Source organism: Danio rerio, chromosome 2 (genome assembly GCF_052040795.2).
Source record: "Danio rerio strain M-AB ecotype USA chromosome 2, GRCz13ab, whole genome shotgun sequence".
Classification (NCBI taxonomy): Eukaryota; Metazoa; Chordata; class Actinopteri; order Cypriniformes; family Danionidae; genus Danio; species Danio rerio.
This window is the reverse complement of record NC_141022.1, coordinates 55480973-55506864: the sequence shown is the minus strand read 5'-3', so window position 1 is coordinate 55506864 and position 25892 is coordinate 55480973. Positions and strand designations below refer to the sequence as shown.

Here is a 25892-nt window from a genome sequence, read left to right as displayed (position 1 = left end):
TAGATGAAGTTCTAGTAAATTGAAGCTGCTTCAGTTCAGTTGTAGTTCAGTTTAGAAGTTTGGTATTTTCTAGTCCTGTCTCCACATTGTAGATCCTGCGATATGACACACGTTGCAATATCGATCCTAAAACTATATATCGCGCAGCCCTATAGCTAATATGTACTATTCTATAAAACACTCTATAAATACATTTGACTTAACTCTTTCCATCTCTCCAGGTTTGAAGACCATTGTCGGTGCTCTGATCCAGTCGGTGAAGAAGCTGGCGGACGTGATGATCCTCACGGTTTTCTGTCTCAGTGTCTTCGCTCTGATCGGTCTGCAGCTCTTCATGGGGATCCTGAGACAGAAGTGCGTCCGCAGCATCGGCCACTGCGTTAACTCCACATACCCCGGAAACGGGAGCTTCATCTGCAACAACAAGACCTGGCTTTCTGTCAAAGACTTCCTCACTAATGAAGGTGCAGATCATTTATTTTGAATAAGACACATTCTAGAATTGCGGGAACATTTCAAGCATGCTTGAAATCAATTTGAGTACTGAATTTTTTAGGCACACATGAAATTAAAACTAACCATATTGTTTTTTTATTAGCTCACATTGCTAGTTTTGTGGTGAACAATGCATCTGTGTATGTCATTAAGAAAAAAAACAATAGTTTACTCTCATAATCTATAATTGAAATCTAAAAATGCACTTCTCGTTTGTTTTCAGTTAAACTCTCAGATTATGTCTGTCTAAGGTATTGGGTGTGGCTAACATACATAACCACGTTCCTACAGCTGTCAGTATTGACGACAAACAGAAGTGGTGAGCAGGAGTCTGTTAGGTTGTAATAACTCTCCCAAAACCCTTTTCCACGTCGTTCTGAACAAAATGCCTACTTTACTACATCCAATCAGCTCGTAGTAGAAAAAACAAGCCCTGCCCGTTTTTTGTCAATATTTCGTTTCTCTAGGAACTGCGTCACAATATGAAAAAAACAAGTCACAGCATCTGGTTCATATGGACTTTCACTCTCTAATTTCAGTATATACCCTGTAAACATAAACACACATTGTTTTTAGGCATAATGTGATAGTATTTGTGTTATTATTCAAAACAGTTTCGTTAAAGTGTTTGTTTTATAAAAACAAAAGAAGGTTGATCTTGGAGGGTTTATCTTGAATGTACCCACAATTCTAGAATCAGCCATATATTGCATCATTTATTTTTTATTTATCGCTGAGTGTGTTTACATACATGTTTTTAATTGGATTATACTCCATAGTGCGCATGGTCACTGTGTAGCGATTTACTTAATCAGCATGATGTCATAAACGGCTTAAGCGTAAGCCACTGACAGCTCGATTTTCACTCATTATCCTTTTTTCTCCAATAATAGGAGAAAAATCTTTAAATTGTTTGACACATTTGACTGTGCCACATAAACTGCAACATTTGCATATTTGTTTCCATTTTAATTTCAAATTTAAATGAATTTAAAAATGTTTTATTTCTATTTTTCTATTATTTTTCAAATATATAATTTATTTTAAAAAAAGTTTCTTTTCTTTCAGTTTTTGTTGCATCAAGGTAAACTGATTGAAAAACTATCTGAAATTTCTGGCTGATACCAATAATAACTCAATATTTGAAAGCTTTTATCTTATATACAGTTGAAAGCAGAAGTTTAGATACACTGTATAAAAAGGCACATAACCATTAAAAAAAAAAGTCAGATGTAATGACTAAACTTTTTCTCTTTTAGGTAAGTTAGGATTATCAAATTTGTTTCTGTTATGCTTAATAGCAGAATAATGAAATATTTATTTTTGAAAAATGTTTGAGAAAGAAAACTTTTCTTGAAAGTCAAGTTTAAATACAATAAGATTATTCTGCCTCTGAAAAGGCTCAGATGATAGTGTCAATGTTTTGGAAGTTTCTGATTGGCTAATTGAGAACATTTGAGTTAATTGGAGGCACAACTGTAGAATAGTATTTAAGGAAAATCTCAAACACACTGCACAAGCCTAGGAACACCATCCCAACTGTGAAGTATGGGGGCGAAGAAAGAACATTATGTAGAAATACTGAAGCAACATCTCAAGATATCAGCCAAGAAATTAAAACTACTGCCAAATTTGTTAAAATGTGCTTTAAGGACAACAGAGTGAATGTTTTGGAGTGGCCATCACAAAGCCCTGATCTCAATCCTATAGAAAATTTGTGGGCAGAGTTAAAAAAAGACTGTGCGAGTAAGCCAAGAAAGCTGACTCAGTTACAACAATTCTGTCAGGAGGAATGGGCCAAAATTTCAGCAAACTATTATAAGAAGCTTGTGGAAGGATACCCAAAACATTTGACCAAAGTTATACAGTTTAAAAGCAAACCTAAAAAATACCAAAGAAATGTGTGTTAACTTTTGGCTGTCTAGAAATTAATAAAAAAAATTCTCAAAAAGAAAAAATGAATAAAAAAACAAAAAAAAAGTGGAAAAAAATGAATAAAATCTTGATATGTATTTGATTATAAAAACAAAAGGCAAATGCAGTGGACAAACTATTTTTTTTTTTTCAAAACCTTAACTAACATCAGGGAAACTGCATTAATTTACCTATCGTGATTGGCTGTTTTTGATAAAGGGGAGGAGCTACTTTATGTCCCACCTAGTCTTCATGTTTCAGTTGAGATAACATCAGACAACGAATGACAAATGCACTTAACAAGACCTTAAATATGGTTAATTTTATATTTTATTTTCATTTGATTCAAAGAGAAAGGTTGTTAACTAACTATAACAAAACTCTGATTCAAATTGAGTTTCAAAGTGTTTTGCAGAAGTCACTGAATTTTACTTTTGCCCCCTTAGATAATTTCTACAAAATTGAAGGATCCAAGGATGCCTTAATATGCGGATACAGCAGCGATGCTGGGTGAGTGATCTGACTTATCACATTATGCTAAAACAGCAAGGTTTTCGATTTCCATTTGTTGTTACGAGTTCAGTTTGCAGACATTTTGTGTGCGGCAACTCTGATTTACATACAATTGAAGTCAATTGAAGAATTATTAGCCCCCTGTTTTTATTTTCCCCCATTTTCTGTTTAACAGAGAGAAGATTTTTTAATAGTTTTAATAACTCATTTTTAATAACTGATTTATTTTGTCTTTGTCCTGATGACAGTTTATTATATTTGACTAGATATTTTACAAGATACTACTGTAGTATTCAGCTTCAAGTGACATTTAAAGGTTCACAAAACCCTTGAGTCCTTTTTTTAAATTATTAACAGATTTGTGTGTGTTGAGCATTAGTTAAGACAATGTTAGCATCTGTCAGCTTTAATTGTGGGGAAAACTGGATAATTTAAGCTTTTGTCAGCTAATTTCAGCTTCCGGTTTAAAATGATTTTTGGGGCGGGATCAAAATAGTCGACGCAGTGCAAAACTGCAAGTGCAAAGAATGACACGTCAGTTTCTCATTATTATTCATGGCTGAGTTTTCTTATCCTATGAGAAGAGCCGGCTTCTTAATTATTCATGACTGCGCGTGCTTTCCGAAGGCAAGGCAGACCTGCCAGTGCCAAGCTGTGAGACACGTTGATGACTGGGTTAGACCGCGTCCACGGACCCACAGCACACAGTATTTAGCTGTTCATGAAGGGTCGTATGTGTTTGTTTCCATGATCCACGGGGTTAGTTGCATGTTTTTACCCACGATCCTGTCAGGGCCGATACAGCAAGGCTGTTTGTGTGCAGCAAGCATTTTTGTCGGGAGAGCAGTAGGAGAATTGGAGAATGGTGGTCGTTGTCTTTTATCAGGAGCTCGTTCACATTCAGACACATCGCCGTGCTGCTGCGTTTGCCTGAATCCTCTAGATTACCAGCAGGGCTAATGGTTAAAATAGACAGGGCAAGAGACCTGCTGCACTCTGCATTCAGACCCAGGGATTGAGGGAGAAGGCCTCATTTTGTGTTTATATGAACACGATTATCTTTATAATGATATAAATTGTGGTTATCTGTATATGAAATTACGAATAACAAATGTTGCAGGACATTAAATCACAGTTTATTTCTTTACATTTTAACTTTGTGGACTATAAAATCATGCGTCTCCTCACAGTTTGTATGTCATTTTGTGAGCTGATAACAGTTGTTCGCTCCCCTCCTTCTTCCCTGCTGGCCACGCCCACTCCCGCCCTTTGCTCGTGGAGCTCCACGCCCATTATCATGCATCTTTTAAAAAAAAATCTGAGGTAGACCTGAACTGAAATTGGGGGGGTTTCATGGCCCTTTAAAGGCTTAACTAGGTTAATTAAGCAAGTTAAAGTAATTAGTCAAGTCATAGTATAACAATGGTTTGTTCTGTAGACCTACAAAAAAAAAAAGTATTATAATAATTTTAATAATTAATAATTAAATAATAATAAACTAATAATTTTGACCTTAAAATGATTATAATTTGTAAAAAATATTTGTTATCAGACATACTGTGAAAAATTCCTTGCTCCATTAAACATCATTTGGGAAACATTTGAAAAAGAAAAAAAACTCAGAGGAGGGCGAATAATTTCGACTTCAACTGTAGATAATCACTCATCTACCCCGTTTCATTCATATGAATCATTAGTAGAAGTTTCCAAGAATCCTAAATAGGATACCGCTTAATGTGAGAACACAGCGCTGTCTCTGCGTGTGAGAAGATGCATCCGTCTGCATGTGGACATGTGGGATTTAATCAGAGCTTTATGACAGTCTCTCATGATATCACGGAAAGATGAGCTTCCTTTAAAGCTTACATAATGTCATTACATGTTAGCTAATTAGTAAAAGGATAGGTGTATTTTAAAAAATAAACATGGGTTAAGATAGGCATGGGTCGGTATAAGATTCTGACGTATGATAACCTTGGATAAAAATATCACGGTTTCACAGAATCACGGTATTGTGATCACTGCTCTAAAATTGATTCTTTTTAAATGTCTGTGCAAAAAATGTAAAACTTTTTTTCCCTTTGAACACAATATAATTTATTTTAAGAAACATTTAAGATATTTTGGAGAAGTAAACCATCAGGCTAAAAAAATAAAATAATCCATTGACTTCTGCTGTATTTGTTAGTTTCATAAGCACAGATTTCTTTACAATTTAAAACACCATCTTTGGATATCTTTTCTGCTGGAGATACTGTCATCCTAAAAAAAAATAACAAAAAAAAATTATATATATATATATATATATATATATATATATATATATATATATGTATATATATGTGTGTGTGTGTGTGTGTAAATAAAAAATTGTACACATACCTTAGGAATAGTGTAGCACAACATTCTGATGATTTTAAAACCTTGACTTTTCCAAAGCACGGTATACCTTGAAAACGGTTATCGTCCCATGCCTAGTCAAAATCAGGTAACAGATTTAGGTGTCTGCACCACATCAAATTTAGAAAAAGGATTTAATGTTTATATATAAAGATGTCTTCTGTAAATAATAACAATAACAAAACTATAAATAGACACAATTTTTCATTTTTGCTAAGTTTTAGTAATGAATTAATTCGTTAAGGTCATTAAAATGAACTCAATTTTGTTGATTTAAATGCTTATATATATATATATATATATATATATATATATATATATATAAGCATTTAAATCATATTATATATATGATTTTTTTAATATATATATATATATATATATATATATATATATATATATATATATATATAAGCATTTAAATCATATTATATATATGATTTTTTATATATATATATATATATATATATATATATATATATATATATATATATATATATATATATACAGTTGAAGTCAGAATTATTAGCCACAATGAATTATTAGACTATTATTAGATTATTAGATGAATTATAATTCCAGGAGTTTTCAGGGAGACAGACCAAAATGGGAGATGGGTCTGAGATACGGGAGACTCCTGGGAAAAATGGCAGTGTTGGCAGGTATGACACACACACACACACACAATTAATAAAACCTAAATCATTAAAAAGTTAAAAACGTAAAAACTTTACGTTTAATAAAAATTTAATGTATGTTCACTACATTTTTAAATAATATAACAAAACAAAATCACTGTACCAAACAAACAATACAGCATTTGCAAATGATAACAAATAAAGAGAAAATTGATGAGTATTTTGGAGCTGCAATCTCGAAAGTCATTAAATTCATTCATTCATTTTCTTTCCTGCTTAGTCCCTTTATTAATCTGGGGTCACCACAGCGGAATGAACCGCTAACTTATCCAGCACATGTTTTATGCTGCGGATGCCCTTCCAGCCGCAACCCACACTACGGATAATTTAGCTTACCCAATTCACCTGTACCACTTGCCTTTGGACTTGTAGGGGAAACTGGAGCACCCGGAGAAAACCTACACGAACGCGAGGAGAACATGCAAACTCCACACTGAAACGCCAACTGACCTAGCTGAGGCTCGAACCAGCGACCTTCTTGCTGTGAGGCGACAGCACTGCGCCACCACGTCGCCAAGTCTTTGACTATGTCAACAAATTATTCTTGCTCCAAATTAAAATAAAAACTATTAATAGACACCATTTCTCATTAAGTTTTAGTAATAAATTATTTCTTTGAGCTCGTAAATAAAAATGAACTCATATTGAAGTATACTAAAAGTAGCAAGTCAATTAATTATAAAAAATACACATACACACACACACACAAACGCAATAAATAAAAAACTATCAGCATTAAAATGAACAAAAACATAACAAAAATTAAAAATTAATGTACTTATTAATGATTATTATGATTACTTATTAATGATTTTAATTACTGTATGAATAAAATATCTCTGTCCCAAACACGTCCTTCAATACACTCCAGCATTTACACACACAAGAGGAACTAATCTAGTTGTCTCTGCATTATATGCTGGGATTAGAGAAAGTATATGCACATAAAAAAATGCATCTTTGCTTTTAAGCAGCATTAATAATAATAATAAAAAAAGCGAACAATATTTTTAGAACATGTTGCTTTATGGTTTACCTAAAATACCCTATTAATCTACGTAACTCCACACGGTTCGCTATAACATGCAGAGCTTAAACCAATCCTCATGTGGCATCTAAAGGTTAACCAGTCCAACCTAGTCTGGTCACTTACCCTAACTAACCTCTTCCCTAATAAACCTGCTCTGATTCTCCAGTGGGAAAGGGGAGAGGGAGAGATTATAATGCACTTTTCTAAAGATCTTAGATTGCATTGAGGATTACTGAGAGACCATTCTGTGCAGGACATCACATCCCATACAGAAATCGCGTATATGGCCATACTGAAGGAACAAAACACATATATATATATATATATATATATATATATATATATATATATATATATATATATATATATATATATATATATATATATATATATATATATACATACATATATATATATATATATATATATATACAATTATTGCTAATATATTTTGAATATATGTTTACATTTTTGAAATTTAATGCTTGAAATATAATATGTAAACAATCATGTTTGCAATATTTTGCAATATGTTGCATAAATTACATTTTATATACAGTTAAAGTCAGAATTATTAGCCTCCCTTTTAATTTTTTTTCTTTTTTAAATATTTTCCAAATGATGTTTAACAGTTTGCGTGGGTTTCCTCTGGGTGCTCCGGTTTCCCCCACAATCCAAAACATGTAGTTCAGGTGAATTGGGTAAGCTAAATTGTTTGTATGTATGATTAATAAAGTGACTAAGCTGAAAATAAAATAAATGAATGAATAATATAATATTCATTATATTATATTGGCTCCAGCCGGGACTTGAACCATTGACCTTCCTGCTGTGAGGCGACAGTGCTAACCACTGAGCCACCATGCCATCATAATATAATATTAAATAAATGAATTTTTTATAGTTTTTTATAGTTGAATGCTGTAAACTGCGATGCATTTCAGGACATAAATAATAACAGCAAATTACTTACAGGATAATACAGTATTTTATTAGTAACGGATGACTCAGGACACCTTAGCAACAGCAAAGCAACTCTCTAACAACCAATCATTCATTCATTTTCCTTCGGCTTAGTCCCTTTATTCATCAGTGGTCGCCACAGTGGAATGAACCGCCAACTTATCCAGCATATGTTTTACACAGCGAATGCCCTTTTAACCGCAACCCAGTACTGGGGAACACCCATACACAATCTCTTTCTCACACACACACACACACACACACACACACACACACACACACACACACACTACGGCCAACTTAGTTTATTCAATTCACAAGTGTTTGGACTGCATGTGATGCGCGGATGGCGGTTATATCCGCGGGCACTGTGGATAATCTGCGGGTCGGGCCAGTCGGGTAATTAAAAAATCCGTTACGACAAATTGCGAGTGGGTTGCGGGTGGATGTAGCAGGACATGGCAGTGGACCAGCAAAAAAGCAAAGAGTGGGCTTTGCAGAATGGCAAGATGAGACGCCCACAATAATGGATGAAGTGCAAGAGTAGCCTACTATTTAAAGTTTCAGTTAAATGAGTCAGAGGAAAATCTGCTATCGCTCTGGGAAAAACAAAAAAAAAAAAAATCGCTTATTTTCCACGATTGGAGCACTTTGCGAGGAGAATCTTGTTCACTTCTATAACAAGCAGTGCGAGCAAATGCTCATTCAGTGCAGCTGGCCGTATTTTGGAGGCGAGACGGAATCGCCCGGATCCAGGCACAGTAGATGCTATTCTGTTTTTGCACAGAGCAAAGAAAAAGGCCAAGTAAACAAGTGGCACCTTTGGCACAAGTTTGGCACCTTTGGCACAAGTGAAGTGGCACCTTTTTTGTTATCTTGATCCTGTATCTGTAAAAGCTAAAATGTCTTGTTTTTACTTTCTGTATCTATTTGAAAATGAAGAAAATGTTGTCTAAAGACAACCTATTGTTTTATAAATTAAATGTTCATTTAAAAGTGTTGACGATTAACGTATTACAGTGTTTCCTCTAGGATTTTTTCCAGCTGTGGTGGCTGGCCATTTTTTTTTTTTTTTTTTTTTTTTTTACACAGACCAACTTCCTTTGGAGTTATTTCAATGACAAATGTCATTGTATTAGAAGTCGAGTTCACATTTATATAATAGCCTATGAGCATGCGAATCTCTGTGCTTGCTCGCCGATTTCCTCTGCTCGTCCACAAAAATTCTTGCACGCCCCCTAAATTTTTAGCTGCTTCAAGGGCGATTTAGAGCAATTTAGTACGTTTATGTAACGAGAATGTCTCTAGCATTTATTAGATTTGCTAGGATTATTTATGAATGTCTCCAATAGACAAAGAGTAGCATTAATGCGTCCTGAGGTAAAGTGAAACGGCTATACATCGTGTTTGCTGGCCTTCTGCATCAAGCACCTGTCAGCCAGTCAGTCAGCACGTCACCTTAATGGGTTAAACAAATGACGCACAGCTCTACTATGGTTACAAAAAAGTTTGCGCTGTTATAATTCACTTACCTTTTATTACCTTTGGTGTGATTATTACCCGCTATTAAAAACATAAAATGTTTTGAGTGAGAAGCTGTAATGTAGCCGTGGCGGGATGAATTTTGGCGTGGCGCCCCACCATGGAAGAATGAATGTAGCGAAAGCCATGTGTAACCCCGCCGCTCCTATGCCGCCCAACCCGTTTCGAGCTGGGATCAAACCGGCGACCTTCCGCATGAGAGTCGGTTGCTCTAACAAGGAGGCTAAAGACTATGGGCTCTAGTGTCTGTCGCTAGAGCACCTTTAGAGGTCAGAGAAGTGAGGTTTACTTGCACAGCACTCACTAGCTGGCCTCCGTTACACATGTATTATTTTACTATCAGAAATGCGCAGATTAGCTCACTGAATCTGCTGTTAATATCCACAGTGACCAATCATCATGCCTAAAACAAAGAATTAAATTATTAAAGTGACGATCGGATGCGGATACATACAGTTGAAGTCAGAATTATTAGCCCCCCTTTGAATTTTTGTTGCTTTTTTTTTATATTTCACATATGTTTAACAGAGCAAGGAAATTTTCACAGTATGTCTGATAATATTTTTTCTTCTGGGGAAAGCCTTATTTGTTTTATTTCGGCTAGAATAAAAGCAGTTAATAATTTTTTAAACACCATTTTAAGGATAAAATTATTAGCCCCTTTAAGCTAACTTTTTTTTTGATAGTCAACAGAACAAACTATCGTTATACAATAACTTACCTAATTATCATAACCTGTCTAGTTACCCTAATTAACCTAGTTAAGCCTTTAAAAGTTACTTTAAGCTGTATAGAAGTGTCTTGAAAAATATAAAGTAAAATCTTATTTACTGTCATCATGGCCAAGCTAAAACAAATCAGTTATTAGAGACGAGTTATTAAAACTATTATGTTAAGAAATGTGTTGACGAAATCTTCTCTCTGTCGAACAGAAATTGGGGGAAAAAATAAATAGGGGTTCTAATAATTCAGGGGGGCCAATAATTCTGACTTCAACTGTATATCAGATTAAACCATATGTGCGGGCGGGTGGATTATTAGTATGAAGCCGAGGATTCGGGTGTCATTTCAGCTGATCCATGCATCTCTAATGCAAACTCCACACAGAAATGCCAACTGGCCCAGTCTGGACTCGAACCAGCAACCTTCAGGGTTCTTACACCTTTTCCAACTTCAAATTCCAGTACTTTAAGCACTTTCAATGGGTATTTTTTATGCTTTTCCAGCACCTAACCACCAACGTAAATTACATTTACTGTATATATGCTGTATGTACTTTCACATTTAAATCCATTGTGCTATTAAAAAAAAAAAAAAACACAATATGACATTTCAACAGTGTAGAAAAATTAGCTTACAGTCAGATTGTGTTTGGGTGTAGAACCAAACTTTAATGACCAGTCGTTCATGATATTTCATGTGCAATGCTTTTAAAAATTCATGTAACAAATTAAATCCTTATGAGAACAATTTTATGCACTTGCACAAATGCTCACAGATATATATTTTGAGCTCGCATAGCTAAAATTTCAGGAATATATGCAACCAAAATGGTCGCAATTTCGAGCCCTGCGATTTCAAATTCAAGCTGTAACAAAGTGGCTGACACAGAGGGATCCACTTGCAGTATTTTTATTAAACACAGTTTAATAACTAATAGCACACAGATGTTGTGCGTGTGCAAACTCACAGCAAACACAGTAGTATAACATCGTTGGGCTGGCGGCTGGTAAACACAGGTTGAGTATGCAGGCATGGGTCAGAGGCAGGCGGCTAGTATCAGAGTCGGTAAGCAGGCTAGAGTTCAAGGCAGGCGGCGAGGATCAATGTCGGTAATCAGGCTGAAGTACAAGGCAGGCGGCAGACAGGACTGGGTCAGTAAACGAAGCAAGATCTAAGGATGGCTGACGTGAAACTGACGTTTCGACACAGTGTCGAGATCCCGAAGCGCAAGTGTTTCGAAACACTGCACCGAAGCATGATCCGAAACACTCAGGTCACGTGACTAAAGTGTTTCGAAACACTTGGTCACGTGACTAAAGCGATTCAAAGCATTGATCATTTCAGAGGCGTTTCAAGACCCGCAGAATCTGCATTTGACTGTCATGATCAAGTTGTCAACTGTGTCTTGTATGGCTTAGTGGATCGTGCGTGTGCACTACAGTACTGTGTTTCAAATTTGTTTTGGGTTCGAATCCCAACTAGTCCAAATACTCCAAAATCATGATTTTATATATTTTAATCATGTTACTGTTTTATGGTGTAGTCTAGATAGGATACAGCTGCGGATATGCCATCAATTTAGCATCATTTTTGTAACACTGTAAAACAATAATTCATATTTTTACAGTACTGTGATGGGTTAAGGTTTTGGATAGACGTTAATAAAATACAATGGGAAATTTAATTAATAATATAAGTAATTATTGTTAACTTCTGGCCACAACTGTATCTGATCTAGCAACAACCCTGTTTTATGAACAAAACAATACAAATTTATTTACAAGGTGTTTATTCGTATGTCAGAGCAATGTTGAAACAAAACGATACAATAACAAAGCATTACCAACTGGTATTAAAGCATTTCAAAATAACTGTTTCAGTCTGGATTCGAACCCATTATTCCCACATGGCGGTCATGAACTCTAAGCGCTCAACTAAACCATTTGCAGATTCAAGGCTACAAAGTGGGATTTCATACCCTAATTTGCTCAACTGTTCTTTGCTGAAGTTGTTTCAGTGAAATACAAATAAAATGACCACTGGGTGTCACCGTAGAGTGGTGTTTCGAAACGTTTCGAAGCTTCGACACATTTGCTTTGATAGTTTCAGTGTTTCACGAAGCCTCGCTTTGCCCACCACTAGCAAGATCACAACGGGGAAAGCAGACAAGGATGAAGAACGCTCAGTAGTGTTAGCCGGGGCAGAACAAGACTTTGCAACGAAGCTGTGTGTGTGTGCTGCTTATAAGCGTGAGCCAGGTGATTAGGAGATGTAGTGCAGGTGTGAGTGCTAATCAGTCAATGGATGATGTAATGGTTAATAGTCTGGTGATGATGACCTCTGCTGGCCAGCGAGGGGAATGAGTGGGACTGAGTCGGTGACACAAGCAGGTTCAAGCACTTTGTCCAAAATCCAAGCACTTTTTCTAACCTTGAAAACACTATATTAAAAATGTAGCATTTCCAGCACCTGTACGAACCCTGAACCTTCTTACTGTGAGGCGACAGTGCTAACCACTGGACCACTTTGCTGCCTTCCCTGACAACAAATGTTTGGGAACGTAACTTTTGAAAGTAATGCATTCCAATATTGAGTTACTCCCCAAAAAAGTAGCTAGTTGCGTTTTACTTAGTTACTTTTTATGGTAAGTAATGCAATACTTTACACTTAGAAAAGTAATATTATTATGCGTTACCCCCAACACTGCTGCCAACACCTCATCATGATGATGAAAGTTTCAATAGAAAATCCTCATGACAGTTACAAGCTTTGTTTTTCAATGATTTTAAATAATGAATTTTGAACCACTGTAGAGGTCATAAGCCTTAAAAGAGCAAATTCATTTTTTTTTTATTTGGCCATTTAGTGCATTAAATGAATTAAGCTTTAACGGAAGCACTTTATTATATACAATCCATGAACGCTCAGTGGGGATTTTTGTTTGTGCATAAACAATCTCACGCCAATAATCCGCTGAATTAAGAGTGAAAGTCCTTCGTTGCGAGTCTCACTGACCATCGCTGTCTCTGGGAAATAATCCCGCAAATCCCAGCAACACCGTTCAGACCCGAGCCGCAGGATCATGTCTGTAGGCCTGGGGCTATAGTTTAAGGATTTCATTGTGCTAAATTCCCATCTGTGCTCATGCCAAATTCTGCACTGTTTGATGGAAGCTTCTCTTTTTTTGGGAAACTGGAGAGAGCACACTACCTGACAAAAGTCTTGTTGTCAATCCCAGTTGTAAAAGCAACAAATAATAACTTGACTTTAGTTGATTAATTGGGAAAAGTGACAGAAGGTGGATTTTTCAGATTAAATTCTCTATTGAGCTGCATCCCAATCATCAAAAGTACTGCAGAAGACCTACTGGAACTCACATGAAGCCAAGATTCTCACGGAAATCAGTCAAGTTTGGTGAAAGAAAGTTCATGGTTTGGGGTTACATTCAGTATGGGGGCATGTGAGAGATCTGCAGAGTGGATGGCAACATCAACAGCCTGAGGTATCAAGATATTTGTCTTCAGCAGGATAACGCTCCTCATACTTCAGCCTCCACATCAAAGTTCCTGAAAGCAAAGAAGGTCAAGATACTCCAGGATTGGCCAGCCCAGTCACCAGACATGAACATTATTGAGAATGAAGGAGGAAATGAAGGAGGAGGCTTTGTAGAAGAATCTTGATGAACTCTGGGAGTCCTGAAATATTGCTTTCTTTGCCATTCCAGATGACTTTATCAATAAGTGATTTGAGTCATTGCAGAGATGTATGGATGCAGTCCTCCAAGCTCATGGGAGTCAGACACAATATTCATTCTTTTTGACTACAGAACAAACCCCTGTTGTGCAATTACGTTCCTAATTAATTAAACTAATTAACCCAGTTAGGCAATTTAAGCTGAATACTAGTATCTGGCAAAATAACTAGTCTAATATTATGTACAGCCATCGTGACAAAGAGAAAATAAACGAGTTATTAGAAATTAATTATTAAAACTATTATATTTAGAAATATTAAACAGCATTTGGGAACCTTTTAATAAAAAAATTAGCATTTCTATTAAATTAGTCTTCAACTGTATACATTTGAACTAATTCAGTGTCTGTATTAAAACAAACTATTGAATAACATACAAAAAAGTAAAAAATAATAACTAAAATATTGCTGGAGCACATTTTACAATATATTAATTCACTTTTACTGCATCATGTCTTGGTTAATTGTTATGATATCTGCTTTGTCTAGCGTGGAATAATGTATTAAGAATAATGTAATATTTTTCAATGTAAATAAATTATGTACAAAATGCAACTTGACTTGGTAATAATCATCATTTATAGTTGAAGTCAGAATTATTTGCATTAATTTTTTAAAATTTATTATAATAATAAAATAAATTATGTATTTGCATTAATTATTTTTCTATTTCAAATATTTCCCAAATGATGTTTAACAGAGCAAGGAATTTTTCACAGTATTTCCTATAATATTTTTTCTTCTGGAGAAAGTCTTGTTTTATTTCAGCTAGAATAAAAGCAGTTTTTAATTTTTTAAGAAACATTTTAAGGTCAATATTATTAGCCCCCTCTTTGTTTCGTTTGTCTACGTCAACAAAACCATCCACTTGCTTTATTAACCTAGTTAAGCCTTTAAATGTCACTGTAAGTTATAAATATCTATTAAAATATTTTGTGCTGTCATCATGGCAAATATAAAAGTTACTAGTAATAAATTATTAAAGCTATTATGTTTAAAAAACAAATTTAGAGGTGGGCTAATAATTTAGAAGGGCTTATAATTCTGACTTCAACTCTACATTTGATAATCGATTGAGATTAACAATTACTCTAATAAACCTCATTCCTTATATTTGTATCAGACTTTGATCTCTATAATGTGCTGTATTTTGTCTGTGTTGTGGATTTAACACTTTACACAGAGTTTCTGTCACCGCTCTGCATCCCGCAGAGGATTTTCCCTCTACATTCACATCTGATCCCTCCTAAGCCCTTTTGTAGGTTTGTTAATGGCTGTTTTTACGACAACAGAACATTGGGGATTAGCAATGTTCTTTTCTCTCTCTCTTTCTCTCTCTCTGTCGATGTGTCTGTATACAGTAAGTAACATGGGAGAGAGATTGACATGTAATGAGATACAGACAGAAAACACCATAAATGATGTTTACATTGGCGATTTACACTAGAAAACTCACATCAATTACTAACTCTTGGACAATAGTAGAATCAGATCAGCTTATACCAACACAGACTCATTGGAAATAAGCCTACACGTTTGTGAAACTGCAAAAAAACGTACTTAAACATACATTAGACTGCAGTTTCTTGGTAAAATAAATGCTACAGAGCAGTATAGTGGCAAGAATGTCCATTCCTTTTCTCATTAATGATATGTTCGAGCCGATAAAAGGATTATTTCAATGCCTTTTTTGCACAACACCAAATAAATAGCATAAAACAACTTAACGATTTTTGAGATAAGTAATTCAATATGAAGATTAATCTAAATCTATTTGAATCTAGGATAAATCATTTCTAATATCTCCATATGGACAACTTTTCTGCTGTGGTCAGCTTGCTTGGTAGCTCACCTTGTACGATGTTGTAGTTGTGCTGCAAAGCACTCGGGTTCGAGTCAAGAATATCCTTAAATGTATTACGGGACCTGGATCTTTCCCCCAACAACTTTTCAACAACCTTGAAAAGTAAAAACAAAGTTACTTTTATTGACATTTTTAATAGTTTAAAGTTATATATTGTCTGGGTTGGTGTTGTATATTGTGCAACAAAACCTTGTAATGAACTGCCAGCAATTATTTTTTTGTTGTTGTTATTTTACAGTCTTATTTCTCTATATATATTATTTCGAATACTTTATATTATTTCAAACTACTAAAATGTCAATAAAAGTCACTTTGTTAAACTGTAGAGCTGCCAAAAGTCAACAGAGCAGAGATCAACATCCCATAATGCAATTCACAACCATAAATAAATGGAAAACTGTTAATTAACAGATAATTTCACAGTGTTGTAAAGCGTGGTTCAACAACAGGGATAAAGCAATGCAAAATCAAGGTAAAGCTATGTGGTCGCAGCACATTTTTCATTTTAGCAAAAATGTAGACAGCCCCCTAGTGGATATTTTCATCTGAAGCGTGCAACAAAATGTACCCGGAGCAATGTGTTTCACATTTTGGAAAAATTGTAGGTATTTATATATTTTCGTTGTCGTAGTCAACTACTCTCTGCGCTCCAAGTCCGCCGACGTACACAACAAGCTAACTGGACAAACTGGTTGCGGCGGGAAAGCCCTCCACACAGAGGTAGGCCTGTGTGTTAGATTTAATAATTCCGGGAGTTTTTCAGGAGACAACAATACAGGAGATGGGCAGGAGATGGGTCTGAAATACAGGAGACTCCTGGGAAAATCAGGAGTGTTGGCAGGTATAAAGCAGTAAGCTGGTAAGCGCATAAAGGAACGGCATCATACCGCCCTGTTGCGTTCGCATAAGAAAATAAAATGCATATTTTTTTTTTAGCCTAGTGGTTAGCGAATTGACATATGGTGTTGTAGCACCCAAGTTCGAATCCCGGCTTGAGGACATTTCCCTTACCCCAACCCCTCTCTCACTGCACTTCCTGTCTGAAATACTGTCCTATCCACTTAATAAAGGCAAAAAGATAAAAATAAAGCCATACATACCTCCGGCTACATAATTTGCGGTCTTCAGAAACGTCCACGGGTCTGCATTTTCAGAATGAGCCTGTGTTAAAAACAAATATTGCTTAAAGGGGCTAATAATATTGATCTTAAAATGATGTTTAAAAAATTAAAAACTCCTTTTATTCTTGCTGAAATAAAACAAATAAGACTTTCTCCAGAAGAAAAAATATTATAGGAAATACTGTGAAAAATTCCTTGCTCCGTTAAACATCATTTGGGAAGTACTTGAAAAAGAAAAGAGGGCGAATAGTTTTGACTTTAACAGTATATATACACGATTACCCTGGTGTCAGATGCTTGCATACTTACTAAATTGTTAAGCGCTGGATATGAAAGGTCAGCTCTTACATGCGAGTGGGAAAAACTGGCGAGATGCTCTTATTACCACCTTTTTAACCGCCTCCAGGACATCTGTTACTATAGAGACCAAGAACCGCTGTCCTCATGGCAACCTCACAAGTGAAATTAACCTGTTAAGTGACAGTGAACTGGACCAGACCGACAGATAGAAAGAAAACATGCATGTCTCATTAGCCTCTCAGTTACTTCTTGAATGTCTCCTGCTTCTTTGATGTTTCTCCTGAGAAAAACTCCTTGGAAATATCAACATTTAGTAGAAGAGTAGTTTAGGAAGACTTCATGTAAAATATATATATATATATATATATATATATATATATATATATATATATATATATATATATATATATATATATATATATATATATATATATATATATATATATATATATATATCAATGCTTTTTGAAACATAATATATTACCTGAAAAAAGTCTTGTAGCCTATCCAAGTTTTAGGAATAACTAATAATAACTTGACTTCTAGTTGATTATTTGGTATCAGAAGTGGCTTATATAAAAAGGCAAAGGCCTCTAGATTACGCTTATTTTACCACAGTAAAATATGATCATGCCATGACCTTTAATTATTTAATTAGGACAGTAAGGTCTGACATTGTCACTTCACAGAAATAATGTCCAGTATAGAATATAAAGTCATGCTGCAGTGGAAGAATGAATATTGTGTCTGACTCCCATGAGCTTGGAGGACTGCATCCACACATCTCTGCAATGACTCAAATCATTATAAAGTCATCTGGAATGGCAAAGAAAGCGTTCATGCAGGACTCCCAGAGTTCATCAAGATTCTTTGGATTCTTTTGGCCTCCTCCTTCATCTTACCTGAGACATGCTTAATAATGTTCATGTCTGGTGACTGGGCTGGCCAATCCTGGAGCACCTTGACCTTCTTTGCTTTCAGGGACTTTGATGTGAAGGCTAAAGTATGAGAAGGAGCGCTATCCTGCTGAAGAATTTGCCCTTTCCTGTGGGTTGTAATGTAATGGGCAGCACAAATGTATTGATACCTCAGGCTGTTGAGGTACTGTAACCCCAAACAATGATTTTTTTTTACCAAACTTGACTGATTTCTGTGAGAATCTTGGGTCCATGCAGGTTCCGATAGGTCTTTGGCAGTATTTGTGATGATTGGGATGCAGTTCAACAGATGATTAATTTGAGAAATCTTTTTTTTTTTTAAGATATATTTTTGGCCTTTTTGCCTTTATTAAGTGGATAGGACAGTATTTCAGACAGGAAGTTAAGTTGGAGAGAGAATGGGGGGCGGGAAATGTCCTCGAGCCGGGATTCAAACTTGTGACAGCCTGAAGTGCTACAGCACCATATGTTGACCCGCTAACCAATAGGCCTATTGCGCCAACTTATCTGAGAAATCTACCTTCAGACACTTTTACAAATGATCAACAAAGTCTAGTTATTTCAGAAAAAACAAAACAAAAAGCGCTCTGGGGTAAGTTTAAATGTATGGTCGGTGCTCTTTGGGTAAGGGATTCATCAAATCTGCAACAAGAATCAGTCCAAGGCACTCGAGTAAAGTGAAAAAATTAAAAAGCCTTTATTCACATGGCTAGATCTCTAAAAACCAACGCGTTTCGGCAGAAGTCTGCCTTCATCAGGGTAACAGTGATCAGGTGCGTCTAGAGTCTCTTTTGAGTACTACGGTCACATGACTCATTTAAACATCTCAAATGGCACTCAAATAATTTAACAAGCAAACTCTACTACCATCATAAATTCGGCATAGATACACAAACACCCACTTGCATATGTGGGAAAAGAGAGAGAGAGAGAGAAGAAAAAAGAATATATATATATATATATATATATATATATATATATATATATATATATATATACATACATACACATATACGTATATATACATACACACATACATATACATACATATATATATATATATATACACATACATACATACATACATACATACATACGCATACATGTATACAATATATACACATACATGGAAAATACATACATACATATAAACACATACATCAATGTATAATGACGATCTGTAAAGCATCTATAGAAAAACTCATTTAATCATTCATTTTCTTATCGGCTTAGTCCCCTCATTAATCCGGGGTCGCCACAGCGGAACGAACCGCCAACCAGCTACTTTCTACGCAGCGGATACCCCTCCAGCCATGACTTCTGCCGAAACGCGTTGGTTTTTAGAGATCTAGCCATGTGAATAAAGGCTTTTTAATTTTTTCACTTTACTCGAGTGCCTTGGACTGATTCTTGTTGCAAAGTCTAGTTATTATTTGTTGCTCCTACAAATGATATTGATGACAAGACTTTTGTCAGGTAGTGTAGTTTCAATAATTAATATGAACAGTATGTTATTATAATCAGGGCTTTACATTAACACCCGCCAACCCGCCAAATGCAGGTAGATTTCGGCGGTGGCGGGTAAGACAGACACTCCCAACTAGCCACTTTGGCTGGTTGAAAATAATTTTCCAGATAATTATTCTTAAAAGCAGGGTTCGACAATAAGGAATGTCCAATATGCCATGTCAAGCTGCACAAAAATGCATATTTTGGTCCCACTTTATATTAAGTGGCCTTAACTAATATGTACTTACATAGGAATTAATAGTTTGTTTAATGTACTTGTTGTGTAAATACATGTATTTACTGTGTACTTATGCTTGATTCAATACATGTATGTAATTACATCTGTAATTAACTTTTGTAACTACATTTGTTAATACACTGTTGACCATCCCTTACACCTTAACGCACTCTTAAACCTACCCATACCACCAAACCTGTCCATAACCCAACCTCTATCCCAACTCAAGAGCACCAGAAGTGCTCAAATACATTATAAACACAGTAAGTACATTGTATTTATTTTTTTTGATGTAAGAACATAGTAGTTAGGGACACGTAATATAAAGTGGGACCCATATTTTTCTACTTATTATGCAAGATACTAGTGTGATTTAAAGAATAAACTAGGTTATTAAGTTAATTAAGCAAGTTTAGTTAATAAAAGTGTTTGTTTTTTTTTTGTAGATAACTGAAAAACAAAAAAAGATTACTTAAGGGGTCTAATAATTTTTATCTTAAAATTATAACACTTAAAATTATGTATATGTATATGTATATTATATATTATATATATATTCAATTTAACTACAAAAAAAAGGTTCGGCCAATTGGAGCTGTTTTCCAATCGATCGCACCGTTACGTAGGTGTGCGATCCCCCCGCCCACCGAATTGATTGACAGCTGTTCCATTAACATGTTCCGGTAGTCACGTGTATATGTCAACAAGACCAGACAGACATACGCAAAGCAACCGGGAATAAAAGCTCTGTTCTGTTCGCTAGGATCAGCAATCATCATCAAACGTGATTAAGAGTGAGTTTCACATGTTTAAAGTGTTTTAAAACAGAGTATGTGTGTAATTAATTACAGTGTTTTACTTCAGCTTTACTTCATCAGCACAGCCGCGTGTCAGAACAATTATAAAAGAAGATGCTTCAATCCCGGTTTGTGGAGTTAAATCAGGTTTATTTTGTACATTAGCATAACAGATATCCACACTTAAGGTTAGCCTTAACTAGGCTAAGCGCGCTCTGTCTGTCTGCCTGCCTGCGTGTTTGTGTATCATCTGCGGTGTGTGTGTGTGTGTGTGTGTGTGTGTGTGTGTAACGATATTGTGTGTGACTCATCAATGCAACTTCACAATACTGATTAGTAAAGGTTAGTTCTTACTGTAGTATCTCACGAACGCTACGTGAGACCTTCTTCCTTTAAGTCTGTCTGTTGTCTGACGCAGCTGAGGGAGGAGGCATGTAGTGGGCGAGAAAGTGGGCGGGAAAGAATCGGCTTAAAGGCGCAGTACGACAAAACCACCCCTGCTGGAAATCAGTATAAGACAGCATCTTGTAAAAGGTATAATGAAAAATCTGATGGGTATTTTGATCTGAAACTTTATATACACATTCTAGAGACGCAAAAGACTTATATTAAATCTGAAAAAAGGGGTAACCTAGGTGCCCTTTAATGTCTAACAATCAATGGAAGTGAATGAAAAAGTAAGAACTGTCGAGCCAAAAAGACTCCAATGGCTGCACCCGCTCATATGTGTAGATATAGGCGACACAGTGGCTCAGTGGTTAGCCCTGTCACTTCACATCAAGAAGGTCGCTGGTTCGAATTCCAGCCTCTTTCTCAAATTTTCAAATTCTGTTTGAGTTTGCATGTTCTCCCCGTGTTGGTGTGGGTTTCTTCGGGGTGCTCCAGTTTCGCAATCCAAACACATGCGCTATACAGTTGGTGAACTGAATAAACTAAACTGGCCGTAGTGCATGTGTGTGAATGAGTGCGAATGGGTGTTTCCCAGTAATTGGTTGCAGCTGGATGGGCATCAACTGTGTAAAACATATGCCGGATGAGTTGGCAGTTCATTCCGCTGTGGCGACCCCTGATAAATAAGTCGAAGGAAAATGAATGAATACTCATGAATGTTTCTCCTCCTTTGTATCACACAGGTTTTATTGTTACAGTCTCTGCATGTGGTGTTGTACTGCAGTGCATTATATAAACCTGTGTGTATTTGAACACACTGTCAGGGAGCTCATGTTAGCGCAGTCTCTCTCTTTCTGCCTCTGGGCGAGAGATTCACAGATGGCCTGGTTTTGCGGCTCTGCTCTCCAGCTGTTGGCAGTTCCATTACTAAATGATCCCTCTGTCAGATTGACACGCGTCTGTCCTCTGCTTGGGCTGCCACTCAAACTTAATGTCACCATGGCGACAGAGAGAAAAAGAGGATGGACTGAGGACGGGAGGGAGGGGGAAAAAATTAACTGCAACTCGATACCCATCTGTTTACTTCTAATCTTGCTGTTGGTGCATGTGACTGATGTGCTGCCTGATGTGATGAGCGTATTAGTGCAGATGCACACGGCCATTTCAAAGTTTTGGGACTGCTGTTTTAGCAAGAATGTAATAAAATGATCTTATAGTGACTTTTAAAAGATTTTATATATTGCAAAAGTTAATGTTTAAAGTACATTTTGTATTTGTATTCATGTAGTTTTGATTCTTAATCTTAATATGATAGCAAGATATTTTGAATAGTTTAAATTATAATAAAATGTACTATGAGCGCTTATTAACTTAGTGTACACACTCATACATGCGGACAAATTCACCTGTACCACATCTTTAGAATTTTGAGGGAACCGAAGCACCCAGAGGAAACCCATGCAAACATGGGGAGAACATGCAAACTCCACACAGAAATGCCTACTGACCCAGCCAAGACTCGAACCAGCGACCTTCTTGCTGTGAAGCAACATCGCTAATCGTTCAGCCACCATGTCGCCCCGGGACTAATTTTATGTTATCTAATTTGTACATTCAGCTTGAAGCAGACAACCAAAATATGACATGTTGCATTCGACTCTTACACTTACACTTTGAGCACATACATTCACTGGCCACTTTATTAGGTACACCTTCCTAGTATCAGGTTGGACTCACTTTTGGCTTCAGAACTGCCTAAATCCTTCATGGCACAGATTGAACAAGATAGTGGAAATATTCCTCAGAGATTTTGCTCCATATTAACATGATAGCATCACACAGTTGCTGCAGATTTGTCGGCTGCACATCCATGATGCCAATCTCCCGTTCCACCAAATCCCAAAGGTGCTCTATTGGATTGAGATCTGTTGACTGTAGAGGCCAAATGAGTACAGTGACTCATTGTCATGTTCAAGAAACCAGTCTGAGATGATTCACACTTTATGACATAGTGCGTTATTCTGCTGGAAGTCATCAGAAGATGTGTACACTGTGGTCATAAAGGGATGGACATGGTCAGCAACAATACTCAGGTAGGCTGTGGCATTGACACGATGCTCAATTGGTACTAATGGGCCCAAAGTGTGCCAAGAAAACATCCCCCACACCATTACACCACCACCAGCAGCCTGAACCGTTGATGCAACGCAGGATAGATCGATGCTTTCATGTTGTTGACGGCAAATTCTGACCCGACCATCCATACGTGGCAGCAGAAATCGAGACTCATTAGACCAGGCAACGTTTCTCCAATCTTCTATTGTTCAATTTTGTTGAGCCTGTGTGAATTGTCTCAGTTTCCTGTTTTTAGCTGACAGGAGTGGCACCCGGTGTGGTCTTCTGCTGCTGTATTCCTTCTACCTCAAGGTTGTATGTGTTGTGCATTCAGAGATGCTCTTCTGCAGACCTCGGTTGTAACGAGTGGTTATTTGAGTTATTGTTGCCTTTCTATCAGCTGAACCAGTCTGGCCATTCTCCTCTGACCTCTGGCATCAACAAGGCATTTGCACACACAGAACTGCCGCTCACTGGATATTTCCTCTTTTTCGAACCATTCTCTGCAAACCCTAGATATGGTTGTGTCTCCAAGTAGATCATCAGTTTCTGAAATACTCAGACTAGCCCGTCTTGCACCAACAGCCATGCCATATTCATTATAGCACCAAATAAATCCCCTTTCTTCCCCATTCTGATGCTCGGTTTGAACTGCAGCAGATCGTCTTAACCATGACTAAATGAATTGAGTTGCTTCCATGTGATTGGCTGATTAAAAATTTGCTTTAAAGAGCAGTAGGACAGGTGTACCTAATAAAGCGGCTGGTTAGTGTATATGTGTGTGTAACGCTGACGAGGTACAGGAGCATCAGAGCAGAGCTCATTAATATTCACAACTGTTCCAAATATGGTCATAACCGGCTTTTTCAATCTAGGTGAAATTTCTGTGGTTATAAATAAGCATGCAAAAATGTTTCTGGAGAATTGTTGAATAACCTAAGCCACATATCTACTACGTAGACATCAGAGAACAATAAAAAAAAATATATATATGTGGGTCTCAAAAATGTGGACTGTATTTTAGCTTTTTAATAAATGAAAAAGAGGTAAATGCAGTTATTTCAAAAATGATTTAATAATAAAAGATTCTTCAGGTCTTTTATTAGTCAATTCAGTTCAATTGAAGTTTATTTGTTATGCTGCTCGATGTTAAAAACAATTGTTTGTAGAGCAAAGTTTGATCGCTTACTGACATTAATTATTCCAGGTCGTTTCCCCATGAAGACTTATGAATGGGAAGCTGAATATCACTTTGAGTGAATGCACTATATGTCACCTTTTAAAACCTGTATATATTTCTTCCACACACAGGAAGTGCCCTGATGGATTTGACTGTTTGAAAACAAGTCGAAACCCAAACTACGGCTACACAAGCTTTGACACCTTTGGCTGGGCTTTTCTGGGTCTGTTCAGACTGATGACACAAGACTACTGGGAAAGCCTTTACCATCAGGTACATCACTGAACACTCAACTGCCAACATGGGGAATAATTACAGGGATAGTTCACCTACAAAGGAAAATGTACTCACCATTTACTCACCTTCGAGTAAACCTTCATGAGTTTCCTTATAAGAAGGTACTTTGGTAACACTTTATAATAACTGCACACTTAGAAAACCACCAACTGCTATTAAATTACTGGTTTGTAAGGGTGTATTCACACTATCTACAGTTGCTTCGAACCGGGCCAAAGCACGCTTGTCCCCCCTCCCGTCTCCCCCGGCGGCCCGCGCTCACATTACAATCGGGCCTGGGCACGCTTAAGTCATCGATGCTGTGCTGTTCAGTAAGCGCTCTCGCTCAGCACAGTGGACATTTCTTCTGTTATATAGCTTTAGTCCTTAGGGATGCGGTGACACGCAGTAAGATATTTCGCCATTGTTACCAATGTTTTAAAAAAAGCTGTAAACCTGTAATCATTGACTTCTATAGTAGGAACAACACATACTATGGAAGTCAATGGTTACAGGTATCTAGATTTATTTAAAATATCTTCTTTTGTGTTCAACAGTAGAAAGAAAGTCAAACAGATTTTCAACAAGCAAGGGCTGAGCAAATTATGACAGAATTGTCATAAAAAGGGTTAAAAAGTGTTACCAATATTTTTAAAGATATTTTGATGTTTAAAACCTGCAACTATTGACTCCCATAGTGGGAACAACAGACACTATGGAAGTCAATGGTTACAGGTTTCCAAGATTTTTCAATATAACTTAAAAAAAAAAAAAAAAAACTCAGAAGAAGATTGAAAATTTACAGGTTTTAAAGAAGCAATGGCTGAGTACATTTTCATTTTTGAGTGAACTAACCATGTAATAAATTACTCATGGTGTGCTGTTATTATACATTGTTACCAATATTTAATTTTTTTTTTAAAAACCTGTAACCATTGACTTCTATATCAAGAACCATAGACACTATGGAAGTCAATGGATACTGGTTGGCAACATTTTTCAAAATAACTTCTATTGTGTTCAACAGAAAAAAGAAACTCAAACAGGTTTTAAACAAGCGAAGGCTGAATAAATGATGGCAGAATATTCATATTCGGATGAACAAATCATTTAATAAATGACTCAGTGTGCAGTTA

The 25892-nt window shown here is 36.3% G+C and overlaps 1 protein-coding gene and 2 long non-coding RNA genes across 7 annotated transcripts in view; 2 read left to right on the top strand and 1 right to left on the bottom strand.

Moving 5' to 3' along the window:
• Nucleotides 1-6416, bottom strand: part of LOC147846539 (uncharacterized) — a 214014-nt gene extending 207598 nt beyond the window's left edge. Inside the window, exon 1 of the long non-coding RNA XR_015479130.1 lies at nucleotides 6333-6416. This is a non-coding gene — a long non-coding RNA (uncharacterized LOC147846539). The remainder of the gene's footprint in view (nucleotides 1-6332) is intronic.
• scn12aa (sodium channel, voltage gated, type XII, alpha a) overlaps nucleotides 1-25892 on the top strand; it is a 155642-nt gene that overhangs the window by 60651 nt on the left and 69099 nt on the right. For all 5 annotated transcript variants that reach the window (XM_087240127.1, XM_087240125.1, XM_087240124.1 and 2 more), the window contains 3 exon segments: nucleotides 222-464; nucleotides 2856-2919; nucleotides 24612-24753. In XM_087240127.1, coding sequence (XP_087096253.1) covers nucleotides 222-464; nucleotides 2856-2919; nucleotides 24612-24753 — 449 coding nt within the window.
• On the top strand, nucleotides 15192-20546 carry LOC147846538 (uncharacterized). Its single transcript, XR_015479113.1, has 3 exons — nucleotides 15192-16870; nucleotides 18675-18806; nucleotides 19678-20546. It is a non-coding gene; the product is annotated as an uncharacterized LOC147846538 (long non-coding RNA).